This window comes from Symphalangus syndactylus, chromosome 6, assembly GCF_028878055.3.
Source record: "Symphalangus syndactylus isolate Jambi chromosome 6, NHGRI_mSymSyn1-v2.1_pri, whole genome shotgun sequence".
Taxonomy (NCBI): domain Eukaryota; kingdom Metazoa; phylum Chordata; class Mammalia; order Primates; family Hylobatidae; genus Symphalangus; species Symphalangus syndactylus.
This window is the reverse complement of record NC_072428.2, coordinates 67,765,764-67,789,791: the sequence shown is the minus strand read 5'-3', so window position 1 is coordinate 67,789,791 and position 24,028 is coordinate 67,765,764. Positions and strand designations below refer to the sequence as shown.

Here is a 24,028-nt window from a genome sequence, read left to right as displayed (position 1 = left end):
AGCGGCCCCGCCCCGCCGCCTCGCCCCTAGGGGCCCACCGCGCCTGGCCATTGGAGAGGCGTGCTGTCCGTCCCGCCCCGCCGCCGCGCCGCGAGCCTCCAGCGCCGCGCAGGGCTCCGGCGGTGAGAGCTGCGCAGCGCTGGCTGCTGGCTGGCCTCGCGGAGACGCCGAGCGGACGCGGCCGGCGCCGGCTTGTGGGTTCGCCCCCTGCAGCCATGACCCTCGCAGCCTGTCCCTCGGCCTCGGCCCGGGACGTCTAAAATCCCACACAGTCGCGCGCAGCTGCTGGAGAGCCGGCCGCTGCCCCCTCGTCGCCGCATCACACTCCCTTCCCGGGAGCTGGGAGCAGCGCGGGCAGCCGGCGCCCCCGTGCAAACTGGGGGTGTCTGCCAGAGCAGCCCCCGCCGCTGCCGCTGCCGCCCCCGATGCTGGCCATGGCCTGGCGGGGCGCAGGGCCGAGCGTCCCGAGGGCGCCCGGGGGCGTCGGTCTCAGTCTGGGGTTGCTCCTGCAGTTGCTGCTGCTCTTGGGGCCGGCGCGGGGCTTCGGGGACGAGGAGGAGCGGCGCTGCGACCCCATCCGCATCTCCATGTGCCAGAACCTCGGCTACAACGTGACCAAGATGCCCAACCTGGTGGGGCACGAGCTGCAGACGGACGCCGAGCTGCAGCTGACAACTTTCACACCGCTCATCCAGTACGGCTGCTCCAGCCAGCTGCAGGTGGGCGCCCCCACCCCCACCCCTGGCGGGACCCCTTGGGGAGGGACGCCCAAACTAACTTTGCAGAGCCCATGCCAAGTTGATCATCCTAGCCCGAAGGAGACAGCTCTCCTGGAAAAGTGATTTCCATCCCCACCCCCACTTTCTCAGGGATTGGAAGCCAAAACGTTGTGTAAGTCATCTGGCCTGGGAAAGAACCCACTCTTACACCCCGCCCTTCCGTTTTTCTCCCTTGCCCACCCATGTCTGGCCCAGACCCCTAACCCCAGTGGAGCTGAGGGTTATCTTTGCCAAGGATTCTGGCCGCCACTGCTCGGTGGGCGAGTGGGAGGGAGCCAGCTGCAGCTAAGACTTGGAGGGAGAGAAAAGGAGACCATCCCTCACCGACCTTCCTTCTCCCCACTATTTTTGGGGTGTTATGAAATGAAACACTACTGCACCTTTTTCTGCTGAATAGCCCCTTCTCACGACGTCCCGCAGGGTTTCAGAGGTTATGCATGAAGGAGTGGTTGGGTTGGCTTGAGTTCTTTCTTATCCTCAGAGTTGAAGGCACGTTTAATGCTTGGCGAGTGAGAAGAAGCTGCAGGAAGGTGGTTGGTATATTGGAAGAAATTTTTTTGCAGTCATTAAAAAATGTAAAGCATGTGTAATGATAGAGAAAATGTTTATTCCACAGTAATAAGAATTTGCATATACAAGGTGATTATAATCCTGCAAAATAAAAAATTCATTGGGATAATAAAAGACTGAAAGGAAAATTTTTAAAGTGTTAACATTGGTTATGTTTGGGTTGGTGAGGCTGGGTGATTTTTAGAAATTTAGAAAAGAGAGAAGTTGTGGGAAAAAGTAGAAGTTAGTTGTCCAGGCTTCAGAAATCTGGTTTCTGGCCGAGCGCGGTGGCTCATGCCTGTAATCCCAGCACTTTGGGAGGCCGAGGCGGGTGGATCACGAGGTCAGGAGTTCGAGACCAGCCTGACCAACATGGTGAAATCCTGTCTCTACTAAAAGTACAAAAATTAGCCGGGCGTGGTGGCATGCGCCTGTAATCCCAGCTACTCAGGAGGCTGAGGCAGGAGAATCGCTTGAACCCAGGAGGCGAAGGTTGCAGTGAGCAGGGATTGCACCATTGCTCTCTAGCCTGGGCCACAGGAGTGAAACTCCGTATCAAAAAAAAAAAAAAAAAAAGAAAGAAAAGAAAAGAAATCTTTGGTTCTGGCTGTAACTTCTGAGAGATAATGAACAGACATACAGCTTACTTACTAGGTGCATGTTTTTACATAGGTCATTTTAAAACTTGGTTTGTGGTTTTGGAAAGATGGTAGGGATTAGACCTGTTGCTGCTGAAATATCCCTTTGGAAGTTCCAGAACTTTAGAACTAGGTTATAAAAGCTTAAGAAATGATCCTCCAGCTCTCAGTTTGGAAACAGCACATATCCTGACATCAGTGGCAATTTGTTGGAGAAACAGCTTTTGCAGGGATATATATTTTTAATCACATGTATCCTGGGGAAAGTGGCCAAGCTGTTTTGAAGGACAAGACTGGATCCCTTTACATGCTGGAAAATAGTTACTTGTAACTCTAGACTTCATAGACAACATCTGTAAGGAGCCAAGCAGACTGTTTATCAATGCTGGAGGAATTGAGGACAGCAACTGGACTCTCCCCTGCTGGTATTGCAGTTTCAGCGACTTAACATTTACATTTTCCTATTGTGCTTCATTATTATTCATTGAGGAAACTTGGCCAAACAAATCCCTAGTGACCAGAGACCTCAATCTGCATCCCATCCTTGAGTCTAACAGTGTCTCAACTGGGCCACTTTTTGTTTCAGTATGGGACTAGTTTAAACATATTTTTAAAGGATAAATTAGGGAGAAGAGAATACTAACAGGATCTACATTTTTTTTTAACTTTTTAAAATGATAAACGGGGATAAAAATAAACCACCTAAATGAGTCGTATTAGTTTCTTTAGCTTTTTCAAATAGTTTTGAAAATGGAAGGAGATTGAAAGCCAGTTTTTTAAGATTTATTTCAAGTGTTGTGCAAAGAGGGCTTATGCAATTCTTCAGACCCTATTTATTTTATTTATTTATTTATGTACATTCTTCTGGAAAGGATTACTAAAGCCAAACTAAGAAAAGTGTGTAATGATGGATTATCAGGCACCCTTGTTTGAGGTCAGAGTAAACAGACAGACTCCCCATAGGTTGGTTTAAAAGTAGATACCTACATTGCCTGGAAGCATTCAACTCAGCTTTGTGGGAGCATTTGGTCAAACTTCCAAGTCATTGTTTTTTGTTGTTGTTGTTGTTCATTTTGTTACTTTTCCAGTTCTTCCTTTGTTCTGTTTATGTGCCAATGTGCACAGAGAAGATCAACATCCCCATTGGCCCATGCGGCGGCATGTGTCTTTCAGTCAAGAGACGCTGTGAACCCGTCCTGAAGGAATTTGGATTTGCCTGGCCAGAGAGTCTGAACTGCAGCAAATTCCCACCACAGAACGACCACAACCACATGTGCATGGAAGGGCCAGGTGATGAAGAGGTGCCCTTACCTCACAAAACCCCCATCCAGCCTGGGGAAGAGTGTCACTCTGTGGGAACCAATTCTGATCAGTACATCTGGGTGAAAAGGAGCCTGAACTGTGTGCTCAAGTGTGGCTATGATGCTGGCTTATACAGCCGCTCAGCCAAGGAGTTCACCGATATCTGGATGGCTGTGTGGGCCAGCCTGTGCTTCATCTCCACTGCCTTCACAGTACTGACCTTCCTGATCGATTCTTCTAGGTTTTCCTACCCTGAGCGCCCCATCATATTTCTCAGTATGTGCTATAATATTTATAGCATTGCTTATATTGTCAGGCTGACTGTAGGCCGGGAAAGGATATCCTGTGATTTTGAAGAGGCAGCAGAACCTGTTCTCATCCAAGAAGGACTTAAGAACACAGGATGTGCAATAATTTTCTTGCTGATGTACTTTTTTGGAATGGCCAGCTCCATTTGGTGGGTTATTCTGACACTCACTTGGTTTTTGGCAGCAGGACTCAAATGGGGTCACGAAGCCATTGAAATGCACAGCTCTTATTTCCACATTGCAGCCTGGGCCATCCCCGCAGTGAAAACCATTGTCATCTTGATTATGAGACTGGTGGATGCAGATGAACTGACTGGCCTGTGCTATGTTGGAAACCAAAATCTCGATGCCCTCACCGGGTTCGTGGTGGCTCCCCTCTTTACTTATTTGGTGATTGGAACTTTGTTCATTGCTGCAGGTTTGGTGGCCTTGTTCAAAATTCGGTCAAATCTTCAAAAGGATGGGACAAAGACAGACAAGTTAGAAAGACTGATGGTCAAGATTGGGGTGTTCTCAGTACTGTACACAGTTCCTGCAACGTGTGTGATTGCCTGTTATTTTTATGAAATCTCCAACTGGGCACTCTTTCAGTATTCTGCAGATGATTCCAACATGGCTGTTGAAATGTTGAAAATTTTTATGTCTTTGTTGGTGGGCATCACTTCAGGCATGTGGATTTGGTCTGCCAAAACTCTTCACACGTGGCAGAAGTGTTCCAACAGATTGTTGAATTCTGGAAAGGTAAAGAGAGAGAAGAGAGGAAATGGCTGGGTGAAGCCTGGGAAAGGCAATGAGACTGTGGTATAAGGCTAGTCAGCCTCCACGCTTTCTTCATTTCGAAGGGGGGAATGCCAGCATATTGGAGGAAATTCTACTAAAAGTTATATGCAGTGAATCTCAGTTTGAACAAACTAGCAACAATTAAGTGACCCCCATCAACCCACTGCCTCCCACCCCGACCCCAGCATCAAAAAACCAATGATTTTGCTGTAGACTTTGGAATGATCCAAAATGGAAAAGCCAGTTAGAGGCTTTCAAAGCTGTGAAAAATCAAAACGTTGATCACTTTAGCAGGTTGCAGCTTGGAGCGTGGAGGTCCTGCCTAGATTCCAGGAAGTCCAGGGCGATACTGTTTTCCCCTGCAGCGTGGGATTTGAGCTGTGAGTTGGTAACTAGCAGGGAGAAATATTAACTTTTTTAACCCTTTACAATTTTAAATACTAACTGGGTCTTTCAGATAGCAAAGCAATCTATAAACACTGGAAACGCTGGGTTCAGAGAAGTGTTACAAGAGTTTTATAGTTTGGCTGATCTAACATAAACATCTTCTGTGGTGCACTGTCTGCTGTTTAGAACTTTGTGGACTGCACTCCCAAGAGGTGGTGGTAGAATCTTTCAGTGCCTTTGTCATAAAACAGAGTTATTTGAACAAACAAAAGTACTGTACTCACACACATAAGGTATCCAGTGGATTTTTCTTCTCTCTTTTCCTCTCTTAAATTTCAACATCTCTCTTCTTGGCTGCTGCTTTTTTCTTCATTTTATGTTAATGACTCAAAAAAAGGTATTTTTATAGGAATTTTTGCACTGCAGAATGCTTAAAGAGGGGAAAAGGAAGGGTGATTCACTTTCTGACAATCACTTAATTCAGAGGAAAATGAGATTTACTAAGTTGACTTACCTGACCGACCCCAGAGACCTATTGCATTGAGCAGTGGGGACTTAATATATTTTACTTGTGTGATTGCATCTATGCAGACGCCAGTCTGGAAGAGCTGAAATGTTAAGTTTCTTGGCAACTTTGCATTCGCACAGATTAGCTGTGTAATTTGTGTGTGTCAATTACAATTAAAAGCACATTCTTGGACCATGACATAGTGTACTCAACTGACTTTAAAACTATGGTCAACTTCAACTTGCATTCTCAGAATGATAGTGCCTTTAAAAGTTTTTTTTTTTTTTTTAAAGCATAAGAATGTTATCAGAGTCTGGTCTACTTAGGACAATGGAGACTTTTTCAGTTTTATAAAGGGAACTGAGGACAGCTAATCCAACTACTTGGTGCATAATTGTTTCCTAGTAATTGGCAAAGGCTCCTTGTAAGATTTCATTGGAGGCAGTGTGGCCTGGAGTATTTATATGGTGCTTAATGAATCTCCGGAATGCCAGCCAGAAGCTTGATTGGTTAGTAGGGAATAAAGTGTAGACCATATGAAATGAACTGCAAACTCTAATAGCCCAGGTCTTAATTGCCTTTAGCAGAGGTATCCAAAGCTTTTAAAATTTATGCTATACATTCTTCACAAGGGGTTACCCCCTAGCAGCCTCTCAAAAATTGCACTTCTCTTAAAACTGTAACTGGCCTTTCTCTTACCTTGCCTTAGGCCTTCTAATCATGAGATCTTGGGGACAAATTGTTGACTATGTCACAGGTTGCTCTCCTTGTAACTCATACCTGTCTGCTTCAGCAGCTGCTTTGCAATGACTCATTTATTTATTAATTCATGCCTTTACAAAAAATAGGAAGGGAAGCTTTTTTTTTTTTTTCAATCACACTTTGTGGAAAAACATTTCCAGGGACTCAAAATTCCAAATAGGTGGTCAAATTCTGGAAATAAGCATTTCTTCTTTTTTAAAAATTTGGTTTGAGCCTTATGCCCATAGTTTGACATTTCCGTTTCTTCTTTCCTTTTTGTTTTTGTGTGGTTCTTGAGCTCTCTGACATCAAGATGCATGTAAGGTCCATTGTATGTTTTGGAAGGCAAAGTCTTGGCTTTTGAGACTGAAGCTAAGTGGGCACAGGTGGCCCCTGCTGCTGTGCCCAGTCTGAGTACCTTGGCTAGACTCTACGTCAGGCTCCAGGAGCATGAGAATTGATCCCCAGAAGAACCATTTTAACTCCATCTGATACTCCATTGCCTATGAAATGTAAAGTGTGAACTCCCTGTGCTGCTTATAGACAGTTCCCATAACTGTCCAGGGCCCTGGAGCACGCACCCAGGGGCAGATCCTGCCCTTACTCACGCTCTGCTCTGGTGTCTTGGGAGTTGTGCAGGGACTCTGGCCCAGGCAGGGGAAGGAAGACCAGGCGGTAGGGGACTGGTCTTGCTGTTAGAGTGTAGAGGTTTGTAATGCAGTTTTCTTCATAATGTGTCAGTGATTGTGTGACCAAGGCAGCATCTAGCAGGAAGCCAGGCATGGAGTAGGTGATCGATACTTGCCAATGACTAAATAATAACAATAAAAGAGCACTTGGGTGAATCTGGGCACCTGATTTCTGAGTTTTGAGTTCTGGAGCTAGTGTTTTGACAATGTTTTGGGTTTTGACATGCCTTTTCCACAAATCTCTTGCTTTTTCAGGGCAAAGTGTATTTGATCAGAAGTGGCCGTTTGGATTAGTAGCCTTAGCAATGCTACAGGGTTATAGGCCTCTCCTTTCACATTCCAGACAATGGAGAGTCTTTACGGTTTCAGGAAAAGAACTTTGTGGCTGAGGGGTCAGTTACCAGTGACCTTCAATCAACTCCATCACTTCTTAAATCGGTATTTGTTAAAAAAAAAATCAGTTATCATTTTATTTCTTGAGTGCCAACTGTAGTAAAGCCCCGAAATAGATAATCTCTGTTCTTCTAACTGATCTAGGGTGGGGACGCACCCAGGTCTGCTGAACTTTACTGTTCCTCTGGGAAAGGAGCAGGGACCTCTGGAATTCCCATCTGTTTCACTGTCTCCATTCCATAAATCTCTTCCTGTATGAGCCACTACACCCAGCCTGGGTCTGTCTACTTTTAACCCATCTCTCATCCCTTTCCCAGGATTCTTTCCAAGTCAGTTACAGGTGGTTTTAACAGAAAGGATCAGCTCTGCTTCATGACAGTCTCTGGAGAAATCCCTTAGGAAGGCTATGAGAGTAGGCCACAAGGACATGGGCCCACACATCTGCTTTGGCTTTGCCGGCAATTCAGGGCTTAGGGTATTCCATGTGACTTGTATAGGTATATTTGAGGACAGCATCTGCTAGAGAAAAGGTGAGGGTTGTTTTTCTTTCTCTGAAACCTGCAGTAAATGGGTATGATTGTAGCTTCCTCAGAAATCCCTTGACCTCCAGAGATTAAACATGGTGCAATGGCACCTCTGTCCAACCTCCTTTCTGGTAGGTTCCTTTCTCCTGCTTCATATAGGCCAAACCTCAGGGCAAGGGAACATGGGGGTAGAGTGGTGCTGGCCAGAATCATCTGCTTGAGCTACTTGGTTGATTCATATTCTCTTTCCTTTATGGAGACCCATTTCCTGTTCTCTGAGACTGTTTCTGAACTGGCAACTTACTTGGGCCTGAAACTGGAGAAGGGGTGACATTTTTTTAATTGCAGAGATGCTCTCTGATTTTCCTCTCCCAGGTCACTGTGTCACGTGCACTTCCCAAACTCAGGTTCCGGGAAGCTTGTGTGTCTAGATACTGAATTGAGATTCTGTTCAGCACCTTTAGCTCTATACTCTCTGGCTCCCGTCATCCTCATGGTCACTGAATTAAATGCTTATTGTATTGAGAACCAAGCTGGGACCTGAGGACACAAAGATGAGCTCAACAGTCTCAGCCCTAGAGGAACAGACTCAGGGATTTCACCAGGTTGGTGCAATATTTGATTTCTGGTGAGGTGATCACAGCTGCAGTTAGGGAAGGGAGCCACTGAGCACAGACTTTGGAAGGAACCTTTTTTTGTTGTTTGTTTGTTTGTTTGTTTGTTTGAGACAGGGTCTTGCTCTGTCACCCAGGCTGGGGTGCAGTGGCGCGATCTTGGCTCACTGCAACCTCCGCCTCCTGCGTTCAAGCGATTCTCCTGCCACAGCCTCCCGAGTAGCTGGGACTACAGGTGTGTGCCACCACCCCCAGCTACTTTCTGTATTTTTAGTAGAGATGGGGTTTCACTGTGTTGGCCAGGCTGGTCTTGAACTCCTGACCTCATGATCTGCCCACCTCAGCCTCCCAAAGTGCTGGGATTACAGGCATGAGCCACCACACCCAGCCTGGAAGGAACCTCTTAAAATCAGTTTACATCTTGTATTTTATTCTGTGATGGAGGACACTGGAGAGAGTTGCTATTCCAGTCAATCATGTCGAGTCACTGGACTCTGAAAATCCTGTTGGTTCCTTTATTTTATTTGAGTTTAGAGTTCCCTTCTGGGTTTGTATTATGTCTGGCAAATGACCTGGGTTATCACTTTTCCTTCAGGGTTAGGTCATAGATCTTGGAAACTCCTTAGACAGCATTTTGCTCCTACCAAGGATCAGATACTAGAGCCCTACATAATAGATTTCATTTCACTCTAGCCTACATAGAGCTTTCTGTTACTGTCTCTTGCCATGCACTTGTGCAGTGATTACACACTTGACAGTACCAGGAGACAAATGACTTACAGATCCCCCAACATGCCTCTTCCCCTTGGCAAGCTCAGTTGCCCTGATAGTAGCATGTTTCTGTTTCTGATGTATCTTTTTTCTTTTCTTCGTTGCATCAGCCAATTCCCAGAATTTCCCCAGGCAATTTGTAGAGGACCTTTTTGGGGTCCTATATGAGCCATGTCCTCAAAGCTTTTATACCTCCTTGCTCTCCTACAATATTCAGTACATGACCACTGTCATCCTAGAAGGCTTCTGAAAAGAGGGGCAAGAGCCACGCTGCCCCACAAAGGTTGGGTCCATCTTCTCTCCGAGGTCGTGAAAGTTTTCAAATTGTACTAATAGGCTGGGGCTCTGACTTGGCTGTGGGCTTTGGGAGGGGTAAGCTGCTTTCTGGATCTCTCCCAGTGAGACATGGAGGTGTTTCTGAATTTTGTCTACCTCACAGGGACGTTGTGAGGCTTGAAAAGGTCAAAAAATGATGGCCCATTGAGCTCTTTGTAAGAAAGGTGGATTAAATATTAGGTGTAATCTGAAAAAAGATAAAATGTGACTCCCCCTGCTCTGTGCAGCAGTTGGGCTGGATGCTCTGTGGCCCTCCTTGGGTCCTCATGCCACCCCACAGCTCCAGGAACCTTGAAGCCAATCTGGGGGACTTTCAGATGTTTGACAAAGAGGTACCAGGCAAACTTCCTGCTACACATGCCCTGAATGAATTGCTAAATTTCAAAGGAAATGGACCCTGCTTTTAAGGATGTACAAAAGTATGTCTGCATCGATGTCTGTACTGTAAATTTCTAATTTATCACTGTACAAAGAAAACCCCTTGCTATTTAATTTTTGTATTAAAGGAAAATAAAGTTTTGTTTGTTAGCTTGTGTGTGACTTGGCATATTTCTGAAAGTATATGACAGCCACTAGGAAGCATATACACCCAGCAGTGAGAAATAGAGGATTCAGTTTGCAGGGCAGATTGGGAACTGCCTTCTGAGGGCCTCTTTCTTTTTTGCTGGGGCTCTTTTTCCCCTGCGAGATTTCTCCTGGGTCAGTAAACCCCCACAGTCTAAGGTCAACAGAATTGATTACTAATATGGTCATCAGTAACACTCAAGTAGGTCACATGATGCTTTGGATATAACTGTAGTTCTCAAGTTGTTATCCCAATGACGCCTCTTTTTTTTTTTGCATTTTCAATGCATGTGGCTATCTTTGCCTTCCAAGCCCCACTGACTGAATCTGATGGCCTAAAAAAGAGTTTTCCCATCATTACTAGAACTTTTGACCTCTTAAAAAAGGGAAAGGAAAGGGGGCTTTTTTTCCTTCAGATTTTTTTTTTTTTCTGGCTACACAGTGATTCTGTTTGTGTAACAGACATGGGCATATGTCGCATTTGTCAATCAGGAAAGTGGCTTCTTTAGCTAATTTTATAAATTGGATGGTCTGTGTCCCCATATCCAGAAAAGTCATCAGACAAAGCAAATTCAAAGCTACTATCAGGATATTGTTATGGGAGTCAGTAATATTATAGACCTCACATACAGAGGGAAGGAGAGCCATCACCGTCTGCTGATGTCCTAGATGTGAACATAAGGCCTCTTGGTTTGCTTTTAAATTGCTTGCCACCCTTTAGCTTCACTTGAATACCACCCTGTTTTGGCGCGAGTAAAAAACCCGTTCATTGAACAAGGATCTGCAATACTACTCTCCTTACCTGCAGATTGCTACTGGACATTTATCTCAAACCCTAAATGAAGGCAGGTATGTAATTTAAATTGTTTTCCCAGTTGGGCTGTGTTTCTCTTTCCATTACCTATTCATTAAGTAATTACGAAGTTAAGGAAAGTCAACACAATCTGGAATGAAGTCTTAATTCCTTGCACTTAAAGAAACATTTTCTGAATAGAAAATACTTTATTTACATGATTTCATTTTATTCTCCTGGCATTTCTGAAGTCAGTAGGGCAGGTCTGACAACCTTCCTTTAGAGTGGAGAAGCCAAGACGTAGCGAGGGCGAGGGCAACCCAAAGGGGTTGGAGAAGGTTGGTCAGCAGGTCTTCCCATGCCCAACTCAGGGTTTTGGTTGTATTTTTGTTTTACACAGGGTTTTCTTTTGTTTTTGTTTTATACTCCTGTGGGTTACATGGTGTCCCTCTAATCTTAACCCCAGATACCTGTGAATGTGACCTTATTAGGAAATAGGGTCTTTGCAGATTAAATTAAGTTAAAAATGAGTTCATACTTAACTAGATTAGGGTGGGTTCTAATCTAATATCTAGTATCCTTATAAAAACTGGGAAATTTGGACACACACACAAGAGAGGAGAATGCCATGGGAAGGCCGACACAGAGATTGGAGTTATGCAGCTACAGGCCAAGCAAGAAACACCAAGGATTGCTGGCAACCACCAGCCAGGAGAGAGGCAGGGAAGATTCTTCCTTGGATCCTCCAGAAGAACACAACCTTGATCTTTGCTTTCTAACCTCCAGAACTGTGTAAGTATAAATTCCTATGGGCGAGGCACAGTGGCTCACACCTGTAATCCCAGCACTTTGGGAGGTCAAGGCAGGCAGATCACATGACGTCAGGAGTTCGAGACCAGCCTGGCCAATATGGTAAAACCCCATCTCTACTAAAAATACAAAAACTAGTCAGGTGTGATGTGTGCCTGTAGTCCCAGCTACTTGGGAGGCTGAGACGGGAGAATCGCTTGAACCTGGGAGGCAGAGGTTGCAATGAGCCGAGATCATGCCATTGCATTTCAGCCTGGGCATCGCAGCAAGACTCTGTCCCAAATAAATAATAAATAAATTCCTGTTGCCTTTGGCCACCCAGTTTGTGATAATTTGTTACAGCAGCCCAAGGAAACTAATACAGACTCTATCCCTCTGATTTCTATTTTTTCTATTTTATGGTATGGTATGGTGTATGGTATGGTATGGTTGGTATGGTATGGTATGGTATGGTATGGTATTGAGATGGAGTCTTGCTCTGTCACCCAGGCTGGAGTGCAATGACTTGATCTCGGCTCACTGCAACCTCCGCCTCCCTGGTTCAAGTGATTCTCCTTCCTCAGCCTCCTGAGTAGCTGGGATTACAGGCACCTGCCATCATGCCTGACTAATTTTTGTATTTTTGTGGAGACAGGGTTTCACCATGTTGGCCAGGCTGGTCTTGAACTCCCGACCTCAGGTGATCCTCCCGCCTCAGCCTCCCAAAGTGCTGGGATTACAGGCATAAGCCACCGCACCCAGCCTCCTCTGATTTCTTTACTGCAAATAGTTCACTTGCAGTGGCACCTTTCTCAATAATGAGATCTGACCATAAGCTTCTATTTTTTAAAAGATAATATAGCATAATCACTATAGTACATTTCTTTATCTGTAAACTGGACACCTCTAGAATAAATGCCATGATCCCCAACACCCTATAGTTTGAATTGGTCTTGGCTGGTCTCTTGCCCACCTTCCCCCAATGGGAGCTCTGTGTGCACAGCCAGGACCCTAACTGGAATGTGACCCAAGGGTTTTTAGCATTTCGGTCCTGAGAACTGATTTTTTCTCTTTCCCATTTTAGCTTTCACATGCAATTATAATTTTAAAGTTGAGCTGACTCTTGACTAAAGAGGTCAGCCTTGGCCTCCTGTTTTCAGAGGTTCTGTGTACAGAAATAAACCAGACTGGGAGAAGGGCTTTATTCTGTCCTTCATTTTCCTTCACAATGTAAGCTGGTACCGTAGGACTGGGAGGATCCCACTAAATATCTTGAAGATGTGTTGGACCTGCAAAAGTTTAGTCCAAAAGGGTTTCAAAATGGACCTTGGCCTCACATGAAATTCTTAGTATTACCCTGTTTTTTTTCTTAAGTCTATTTCATCTTTACACTAAGAGGGCCCATAGATTTATTTACCCTCATGGCAAAGGATTCCAACTTCTCAAATTCCCAGGGAAAGAGAATAGAAAATCAAATGTATTACATTTTCCATCCACTGCCTGATTTTCATCAGCTTTCCACCTGGTTTCCTATAAGCACCCAATTCTGTTTTCACTCAAGAACGTGCTTAATCTCATGGAAAGCCTGCATTATCAATGCCTTTCTCTTTAAGAGATTAAATGATTGGTTATGTAAATTTCCTGAAATGCCTGGGGTTGCATCATTCCACTTGATATGAGGTAAATGGGTAAAATATAAAGCAATGAGATGGAGTAGATAAGTCACAGAAAATCCTGTCCTGGTTTCATCATTTTCCTCTCACCCCTTTCCCTTTGCATATGCGTTGTTTCCTTTTGCCTAGAATATCCTTTCCATCTTTCCTCAACTAGGTTATGTCTGTCCTTTTTAAAGCCTTGGGTCATCTTTCCTGGGAAGACATCCCCGATCCTCCTGCTTGCCACTTTCTGCTTCCCTTTCCTTTTATTGATAGGTAGGTTTAAGCCTCTGTGCATTCAACTCTGGGAGCCTTCCTTGCACTGATTGCAATGATCTGTGCATGCATCCATCTCTTACTAAACTGAGCTCCCTGAGCGTGACTTTGAGCACCTACAGTTGTCTATTTATGTACCGTCAGAGCTTGGCACACTGCCTGGCACAGGGCACAAGTTTCAAAATATATGTATAAGGAAGGAAGGGAGGGAGGGAGGAAAGAAGAAATGGAGTAAGGAAGGAGGGGAGGAAGGGAGGGTTTTAACCTTGTTAGGTGGAGAAACTGAAGGGCTTTGGTGACAGATGTGGCCACCATAGGAAGGAAACCAAAGGTGACAACAAGAGCCATCAGGTTGGCAGGACTTTCTGGGAAGATGCTAGGGCACTAGCCCCCAAGAAAATTCTCCAGCCTCAAAGATAGGTTAGGGAATGATCGACTACCCCACCGTGTTGCCTATTGTAAGTTGTCTCTTTTAAATATTTGCTGGAAGTCTACTGTATATAGAACACTGGAATGGGCTAGGGAAAGGAAAGGGAGTGATTTTTAAAAACTATGAAATACGAAGTCCAACTTGGAGTCCAAAAATGCAGATGACAAAACAGAGAAAGAATTCAGCTGCTATTAACAAGCTTAAAACTCTAAACCTGGAAAAACAAATCCTCTACTGCTTAGTAAATATTTGTTGAATAGCTGAATGAGGGTCCATCGTGTGCCAGCCACTGTCCTGAGAAGGCACCATAGGGGACACAGATAAATAAGACACAACCTTTCCCTCTAGAAGTTCGCTGCAGCACACTACGTGCCTCCCTCTACCCTCCTTCCCACAAAAGATCAATGCTACTAGTCCTATCACACTTACTATGTGATTTCTTCCTAAGTCCCTAGGTCTTGTGGTTTAGCTTGAATAGAACAGTTTCTGAGTACCCAGTGTAATGGGCAAACAGTTCCTAAACTGCTGTCGTCTCACCATTTGACCCCTCAAAGGACACATCTGCTGATGTAAATATGTAGGGAAGGTGCAGGGAAGAAGAGAGAGACGTGAGGATCCCAAAGACCATAACTCTTTTAAAACTTAGTCTTCTCATCAAAACCACCCCCGGAATTCAGAATGTAAAATATAAAAATTGAAACTTACTCATTATGTGCCATCGGAGGTATTTAGTCAAAATTCAGCATCTGACCACCTTTTCTAGGCCTATGTTGATTTACAATATTTGTACCCAGTAGGTCATTTATGTAGGTGTGTTACCTTGTGTCCTCTGAACCTTCTTCTCTTACTACTGTTATGTCATAATTGTATAAATACAAAGAGATTGCTCTATATAAGTTAAAAGAAGTACAGTACATGGCTAGTCCTCATGTATCCAGAGTGAAAAGGATAAATGTGTGAATAAACTTGGCAGAGAGTTGCCTGGCGGGAGGTGCAGGGCGGTGAGTGGCTCAGTGTAACTGGAGCTTGAGATTCTTGGAGTGGGAGGGAAGGTGGGCTGAGGCCAAGTTATGAAAGGCCTTGGAGGCCATATTCTCTCCTGTGCTCAGCACAGGGGAGTCGGCAAAAGTTTGAAAGCAAGGAAGGCTCATGTCCCTGTTGGTGTTTTTACATAGCTTGCTGTGTCTGCCGTGTGGACTATGGGCTGGGAAGAAGGCAAGCAGGAGACAGGAAGGCCGGTTTGGATGAGAAACCATGAAGGCCTGAATGAAGGTGGTAGCAGAGAGACGGAAAGGAGGGGGTGATTTTCAGAGAAGCCACAACAAATTGTGTCCTCTGTAGCTCTGGTCAATGAGCCGAATCTTTGCTTTCTAAAATGCCAGTGTTTCAGAGGCAAGGAGTTTCTGTTTGCTCTGCACACCTGATACAGCACACCCCTACGTTGCAAACTAAAGATAAATAACACCAAAGGCCACAGCAGCTTGCAACACTGACCAAGTACCCCTGGAGATCTTGAGTTTCACTGCATTCAGACTCCCCCTTGCAGTCTGAGGGTCAGCATGACACTGTCAGTGGAGGGGACAGGGTCCTTGGGAGGAGAGGGTAGCATTTAGTTGTTTATGTAGTGCTAAGGGGCCCCACAAGCTCTTCAGGACTGAGAGTTTTCTAACACGACTTATTTCTTAGAGTAGCCGATTCAAATTTCATAGTAAAGGTTTAATTTAGGACTAACTGAATCCAAGTCATGTCTCCCATGTAGATTTTGTTTCTTGACACAGTTTTCTTTGCTAACTACTGTGGATTGCCTAACCAGATCTACAGAAAACCACATCATGGGCCCACACATTTCTTCTAATCCTCTTCCTTTTAAATCAGAAATTCAGTATAACATTTTTCCATTAAGTGAATGAGAGAACCACTTCCCAGCTTTTTTGTGTGTCCCCCCCCTCACCCCTTTAAAAAAAAAAGACAGAAACAACAACAGACCTTCCTTTTGGATTTACATCAGCATTTAGCTAACTTCCTGAACATTTCACCCATTTCCTGAACTTATTCTCAGGAAGGAAAAACATCCTCCTTCAGAAATAAATGCAAATAATCCCAGAGATGATTTCTATTAAATAAATAGTGTAAACGCAATGGAATTTCCTGTAAGATGTATATTTACCATGGATATTTCAATAAAAATGTGTTTGTTGTGATTCTGCAAGACTCATGATATTTGCAGGCGGTCTGAGGAATTATAATCTTTAGTAGCCACTCAAAAGCTAAGTCCTGAACATTTGCAATTTTTACTCATGTTAAAAATATATATTATATATATTTTTTACTGAGAAATAGGAACACTTTGGAAAAATTATTCTCCTGAGGTCAGTTTTTTGAAGCTTTGTTTCTTTTAAAAGAGGGCTCTAATGACACCTAGTGGTGAAGACAGGCAGGACAGCTTTAGGACAGACTCAATGCAGTGTTGCTGTAATTAGGATTTTTTGTTTATGCGTTTGCTTGGGAGAAAACACACTCCTTACAAGCACTTCTTAAGTACCCTTAATGCCCAGGAATCCTGAGAAGTAGCGACATGGAAACGTTTCCCTTACGTGTTTCTGGCGATGTCCTCTTCTCTTGATTGATGATTCCTCGGAGCCTGCCCACCTCCTAGGGCTAAACTGGCTCAATTTTAGGAATGGATGAAAAATGTGAAGCTCTGCAGAGGAAAAACATCAGTACATCAAGTGAGAAATTTCCCTATCTTTTTGAGAAGGCCTCCTCCCATTTGGCTACCTTTTAATGGAGAAGCGTGGTCCTTTTCTGGTGTATATGTCTTACTGACTTTTTAAAGGTGTACTCCAGGCTGACTGCCTGTCATTTCTGCTTTACAGCGGCCTTCTTAGGTTCTCTAGTGTTTGGCAGTGGCTGATTTTTAAAGAGAGAGGTGATAGGGATCTCAGAGAGGCTGCCCTCACTCCAGCCCCACCCCACCCCTACCCCAAGCCCCTCGGAAGGCCATCCAGGACAGATGACTATCTGGCCTCCTTGCACCACCCCCAGGAAGGAGCTCCTTAATCCATCACATCGGCTGATATTCTTCTTTATGTCCAAACCCCTCAGAGTGATATCCAAGACCCTCAGGTCTGGCTCTTCTCCTCTCATCCAGCCACATCATTCCTCTTCCTCAGACACACCCTATGCTCTAGCCAATCCCAGCCACTTCCAGCTCCTCCTGTCCTCAGGCTGTTTCAGTGTTCTCTGCTCCTCAGCCAGGAGGCTGTTTCCCTCCATGGCCCTTCTGCTCATTCTTCAAGTCCCTGCATAAGTGTTTCCTCTTCTTCTTCAAGTCCCTGGATATGCGTTTCCTCTTCTGGGAGCCTCGCATGACTCAATCAAGCAGAGCCTGTAGCACCTTCCTTTAGGGCACCTCTGAACCTAGTTCAAACATCTGTAATTGCATGTGTTGTATTACATTATATTGTTCTTGTTTGTTTCTCCTCTAGATGTGTTTGAGCTTCTCAAGGACAGGAGCTGTTCTTGCGCCCAACACCCTGGCTGGTTCAGGTGCTCCACAAATGTTCACTGACATCCTGGCAGCAGCCATTTGTGGCACTGGATTGTTGCATTTGGCTGCAGTGTTTTGACAGGAGCAAATTAGGAGTGGGGCAACTAGTTCAAGGTAGTGTTGACAATGAGAGGACTAGATCTTTGAAAATGTGCAGAACCATTTATTATCCAAAATGACCTCAGCTTTCACACCACTAGGAATAAGGTGCTTTCACAAAAATAATCTCTAAGTTTGTGTTTAGTTCTAACACTGGAAGATTCTGTTACCAGAAAGGGGTCTGGATCCAGACCTCAAAAGGGGGTTACTGGATCTCGCGCAAGAAAGAATTAAAGGCGAGTTCATAAAGTGAAAGCAAGTTTAGTAAGAAAGTAAAGGAATAAAAGAATGGCTATTCCACTGACAGAAGGCTTCTGGTTGCCTATTTTTATGGTTATTTCTTGATTATATGCTAAACAAAGGGTGGATTATTCATGCCTCCCCTTTTAGACCATTTAGGGTAACTTCCTGACATTGCCATGGCATTTGTAAACTGTCATGGCGCTGGTGGAAGTGTAGCAGTGAGGACAACCAGAGGTCACTCTCATGGCCATCTTGGTTTTGGTGGGTTTCAGCTGGCTTCTTTACTGCAACCTATTTTATCAGCAAGGTCTTGATGACCTGTATCTTGGCTGACCTCCTATCTCATCCTGTGACTTAGAATGCCTAACCGTCTGGGAATGCAGCCCAGTAGGTCTCAGCCTTATTTTACCCAGCCCCTACTCAAGATGGAGTTGCTCTGGTTCAGACGCCTCTGACAATTCTATAATTAGGAGAGCCATGCTTTAAAATATGGTTTTAAAAAATCTAGGGCTATGGCAGAGAGTCTACAATTGAATGCAAGAATATTTTACATACGCCTGTCTTTTTTCTGGGGAGATGGTTCATACTTTTCAAAGAAGGGGTCTGTGATCTCAAAAGATTAAATACTACTAATTAAGAATCGTTGACCAAAATGACAATCTTTACTCAGCCTCTGCTGGGTCAGTAGGAGCTAACATCTTAATAGGAGTTAGTGCCTCAGTAGAGAGGTTCATAATCCAGCAGCTGCAAAGCTCTTGTTGCTTTTTTTCCTACTGTCCTCTATTAGGGCACACGTACTGGTCCCAGTTTGCAATTTAAAAAGATGCTTGCATCCTAAGAGGCTTTTGGACATGTTCCATTTATGCAGCATTAATGTTCTAAATGTTCTAAATGTAAGAGTAAGGGTGTGAGGGTATGACCAGAACTCTTTTTTTTTTTTTTTTCTTTACTCTGTCACCCAGGCTGGAGTGTAGTGGCATGATCATGGCTTACTGTGGCCTCAACCTCCCAGGCTCAAGTGATCCTCCCAGCTCAGCCTCCTACTATAGGCACATACCACCATGCCTGGCTAATTTTTTGTATTTTTTGTAGAGACAGGAGTCTCTGTTTCCCAGGCTGGTCTCAAACTCTTGGGCTCAAGACATCCTCCTGCCTCAGCCTCCCAAAATACTGGGATTACAGGCATGAACCATCACACGGAGCAAAACTCTTTCAGCAAGATTATGTACCTTTCCCCACATTAAAAAAAGTAATTGGCTGGCCGGGTGCAGTGGTTCATGCCCGTAATCCCAGCACTTTGGGAGGCCGAGGTGGTCGGATCACCTGAGGTCAGGAGTTCGAGACCAGCCTGACCAACATGGAGAAACCTTGTCTCTACTAAAAATACAAAATTAGCCAGGTGTGGTGGCACATGCCTGTAATCCCAGCTACTCAGGAGGCTGAGGCAGGAGAATCACTTGAACCTGGGAAGCAGAGGTTGTGGTGAGCTGAGATTGTGCCATTGCACTCCAGCCTGGCAACGAGCAAAACTCCATCTCAAAAAAAAAAAAAGTAATTGGCATTACCAGAAATGATATTAATATTCTTTAGGTTAGGTGCCAGGGCTACTCTGAAAAAGCTACCACACAGAGCCCCCAAGTCCTGCCAGGTGGTTCACAATGAACCCTCTAGGTAATGCCAGAAATCCTACATGTGAAGCATGATCACTGAAACATTCTGCGACTGTGATCTGGGCCTGCAAATCGCTATGAAGCTTTTCTGCTTCAGTGGGAGATGCCATTGCAAACTGAATTGTGGCTGGCAGGGCTGGATTCCTGGGTGTGCAACATGGGCAGTCATTCAGAGCCCTGTGCTTAGACAGGCCTTGTGCTTTGTTTAATGCTTTGCTGTTGCTATCTTGAAATTTTCAATAATATTTGAACAAAGGGCCTCATATTTTTATTTCACACCTGCTCCTGCAAATGATGTTTGTCCTAAGTGGCTACCTATACCTGAGGCAACACCAAGTAGTAGAAAGAGCATGTACTTTGGAGTTGACAGGGGTCAACTCCAATCCCAGTTCCGTAACTTTCTAGCGATGTGAGCTTGGGTAAGTTACTTAACCTCTCTGGGCTTCAGTGTTATTATATAAAAAATGGTGATTATAATGTCTAACTTTTAGAGTCATTGGGGTAATTACCAACAGTTGGGGTAATTACAACATTTGGGGTAACAGTATGTGTTCAGTAATTGGTAATGGTTGATAACGACAACAATGATTTGAAAACAACTAGTCAAGAAAGAATGAAATAACATTCATGTGAAAAGACAACCAAAACAAAATGAACAGACAAAAAAATGCCATATGTGTAGACTTTTGAGGTTGGGAAGAATCCTAAAGATAAGCTCCTGGGCTGAGTTGTTTTTACCTTTGCCCATCCACAGCACTTTTCTCTTATGATGCATCTTTTCCCCCATTAAACATTGAGACCCTCTGAGAACAGATACTGTGTCTATACTTTAAAAATATTTCCAGCTTTTTGCACAAAGCCTGACACAAAGTGGACGTTTAATAAGCATTGGTTGAAATAATAAACTAGCTCATTATTTTATAGTTGAGGAATCTGAGGCCTAGAGAAGTTAGGTGACTTAAATAAGCTTACAAAACTTGTCCTTGGCAAAGCCAGGTCTGGAGTCCTCTCTGTTTGTTTCAGAGGGATTAGTTATTGCCTGGGGGCCTTGTGTGGACCCAGCCCTTGGAGCTGTTAAACACAATCACAAAATCTTTATTGCTTGCTGAATTGCAATTATCAGATTATATAGGAAATGTTTAAGGATTTTATGTATGTGTATTTTCGTTTTGAGTCAAAAATCAAAAGGGAAGAATGGTCATTGGAGCTAGAATATACTTGTGGCTGTCCCAGTGAACTCCTAGAAAAAGTAATCCCTCCACTTGCCTTTGCTGGAGCACATGGTTCAGGGATAGTTTAGGCTCCCCTTTCTCCTTTCCCAAATCCTCCCATGCATGAGCTTATCTGCTGTGATGCTAATGTCCTGGATGTGATTGATTACCCACCACTATCTTGGGGACCTGGGAATGACCTTCTGGATGCATTTGTAAGGAACCAGCTTGGGAAGAAAAACAAAAACTTGAAGGCATCCTCTAGTTGGTCTGAGATAAGGGGACCTCAGAGTCTTCTTTCATTAGCCTGGCAAAACAATCCAAACAATAAAAAATCCATAAGAAAATATTCTGCTTCCAGGAGCTTAAAAGATACTTCTCATTTCAGTCACCCATTCACATGACACTATCCCTATGTAAGACAAACAAATGTTTTTGTGGGTGAGAGGATGAGAGGAAGGGCGGAAAGAAGAGAAGGGGAGGAGTTTAACAGAGAAAGGGAGGGAGGTGTGGTGAGGGAGGAGAGGTGAAAATGTAGAAAAAAGTTAAGAAAAAAACCGAAGAGAGGGAGAGATGGAATATGTTTGGAAAGAGATGTGGGCCTAATATTTACCCAGATGATCCCAGGAGCCAACTCAAATCATCAGAATGAATCGATCCAAGTCACCTTGTTAAACTTACTTGGCATAATAATAATTATTGTGTGCTGAAAGAAGCAGTGGCGGTCGGTGAGACAGTATGGGTTTGAGTTTTGGCTCTCATGATAATTTGCTGTACAAACATACATCTGTTATTTCAAGTCCCAGGCCTCAGTTTTCCCATCCAGAACTGGGGGAAATAAATGAAATGGGACATATGAAAGTAATTTGAAAAATAGAGTGTGACACAAGCAAACACAGTCTCGAATTTACACTCAAGCTGGATCTATTCCACTTAAATCAAAACAGGCTTTGACGTGCCTCCAGCTTTTCTTTTCATGGACTCAGTAAAGTTTTCTACCTTGTGTTTTTAAAGGAAATACATATATAATCCAATGATCTCGTCACATCATTAGGCTCAGGTGGGTTCATTCCAAATCATGGATACAACACTGAAATCAAAATATGAAAAGAAAAAAAGGTGCGTGGTTTACCCACCATTGTCTAACAAATTTGTATACTGGAAAGAGCAGATGTGGTAGGAATGAGATCTGGTTCAGCTTCCAGCTCCAATAGTCATCTGCTGTGTGACCCAGGGCAAGTTTCTCAGCCTCACTGAGCCGCACTCTTCCCACTTGGGATATGGGAGCACCTCCCTCCCTGTGATGTTGTCATAAGGTAGCCGGACAAATGCCCTAGCTGGCTCCTGGCATCTGTTAGAGCCTCTGCCTATGTTGATCATTGCTGTATCCTCAGTCCTAGACTATAGTAGGTATGAAATATGCAGTACTTTCTCTTTTCCCTTCCTCTTTTCTACTCCTCTTACCCTATTCCCATGCCCACCCATTCAGGTGTCTTTCCATTGCCACCAAAGTAAAGCCTTGGATTTGGGTGTCTGAGATACTGCTTGAGAGCATTTTTTTCCGAAGGTTTCAGATAGGAAATGAAATCACACTGGCTTATGATTATGCACCATCTTAGGTGTCAGCAATGAAAACAGACTCTAGAGAACATAAATGGAAGGAAATGTATCGAAGTGGTTGGAGAGTAAAGAGAATTAACCTTAGAAATGAGTAGAAATTAGGGGAGAGTCAGAAGGCCAGGCCAAAGGAACCACAGCAATGGCGCCTTGGCAGGAGTGGTTTGGTCAGCACGCCCGCCAGCCTGCTTTTGAAAGGACGACCTCCAGCTGTCTCCAGAGGTAGCCACCCACCCCCTTCCTGTTTTTGTATTGCTTCCCTGAGATTCACACTTCCGGGAAAGACCACTTGGTGGGCTGAGCCAAAGTCAGCTACTGATCCTCAGATTGTGCCAGGGTTGTGTGTTTATGTGTGAATGAGAGAGTGTGAGTGTGATTTTGTCCACTTTTGATATGGAAGGTGAGTCTGACCTCACATCAAGAGAAGCCACAACAGTGACCAACCCTTACAGAGGGAGATTTGATGACAGACACCCATTAATAAAAATATGGCAAATGTCCACTGCAGCTCAGAAGAGGGTCTTCAAGGAGGTCAGAGAATCTACAGCTCTGCTTTGTGCAGGGATGTCTCCTCTTCACCAAATTATTTAGCATCCACTGGGTTAAACAGGGAGGATCCAGCTGTGTCTGCTCATTCCAAGTCGTTTTGAGAAAACAAAATCAGCATTAAATTAAAGCAAATAATCAGAGATTTATTAACACTAAAAAAAAAAAAAAGTCATGGAAACAAAGTTGAATTCAGTTAAATGGTGAGTGAACAGTTCTTCAGATAGCTTTTGCCTGATTTCCACACAGCTGTTTCTCCAAACCTGTCTGCAGTCAGAGGCAGATGCTTGCAAGCAGCCCCCTTGTATTTCCCACACACTCTCAGCCCCCAGCAAACTCTTCTGGAGGCTGGGTGGCCGTGTCACTGATGGTGATGGCCCCTGCTTCAGGAACTGACAGTCTGCTTCCTTTTTTGCTGTATCCTTCAAACCCTAATTATACAAAAAAATAAATTCAAGACTCCATTCCAGCAGCTGAATACACTTCTTGTTTGGGAAAGCCCAATTTTCAGTAGAAAACGACTTCTGGCCAAAGCAGGTCCTGCCCCTCCCCTGCTTTTTGCCCCACGGTCAAGTATTCTGATGACCCTCAGCAGTCATTGGTCCCACTTCCTGCCAAACGGTGACAAACCAACCAGATGATCATGATTAATCACCCCCCAGCCCTTCATTGCAAACAGTGGGACTGCCTTGGGGGCAATTTTGGAAGTCTCCATCACCTCCAAATTTTGATAGGGGTTAAGTTTGACCCGGTCCTCACTTTCGCACAAAGGTTCACAGTTTGCCTAGAGCTTCATGGTTTGCATGAAGGTTTATTGTTTGCCCTCTTATACATGTTATTTTACTTGGTCCCCAATAATAGGGCACCAGGCTGCCATCACCCTTCTCCTGGATTATTACAGTTGCCTCCTATCTTCCTCAATGTCCACTCTTTTTTTAAAAAAAATTGAAGTACAGTTAATAAAAAGCACGCTGAGAATGATGGCTCATGCCTGTAATCCCAACACTTTAGGAGGCCAAGGTGAGTGGGTCGCTTGAGCTCCGGAGTTCGAGATAACAACTAGCCGGGCGCGGTGGCTCACGCTTGTAATCCCAGCACTTTGGGAGGCCGAGGCGGGCGGATCACGAGGTCAGGAGATCAAGACCACAGTGAAACCCCGTCTCTACTAAAAATACAAAAAAAATTAGCCGGGCGTGGTGGCGGGCGCCTGTAGTCCCAGCTACTCGGAGAGGCTGAGGCAGGAGAATGGCGTGAACCCGGGAGGCG

The 24,028-nt window shown here is 44.4% G+C and overlaps 1 protein-coding gene across 1 annotated transcript; it reads left to right on the top strand.

Annotated features, from left to right (window-relative positions):
* Nucleotides 1-114: 114 nt before the first annotated feature.
* Nucleotides 115-9,847, top strand: FZD4 (frizzled class receptor 4). The gene is made up of 2 exons (XM_055283175.2): nucleotides 115-719; nucleotides 3,055-9,847. The coding sequence occupies exons 1-2, from the start codon at nucleotides 426-428 to the stop codon at nucleotides 4,381-4,383; spliced, it is 1,623 nt and encodes a 540-aa protein (XP_055139150.1). The 5' UTR covers nucleotides 115-425; the 3' UTR covers nucleotides 4,384-9,847.
* Nucleotides 9,848-24,028: the final 14,181 nt, after the last annotated feature.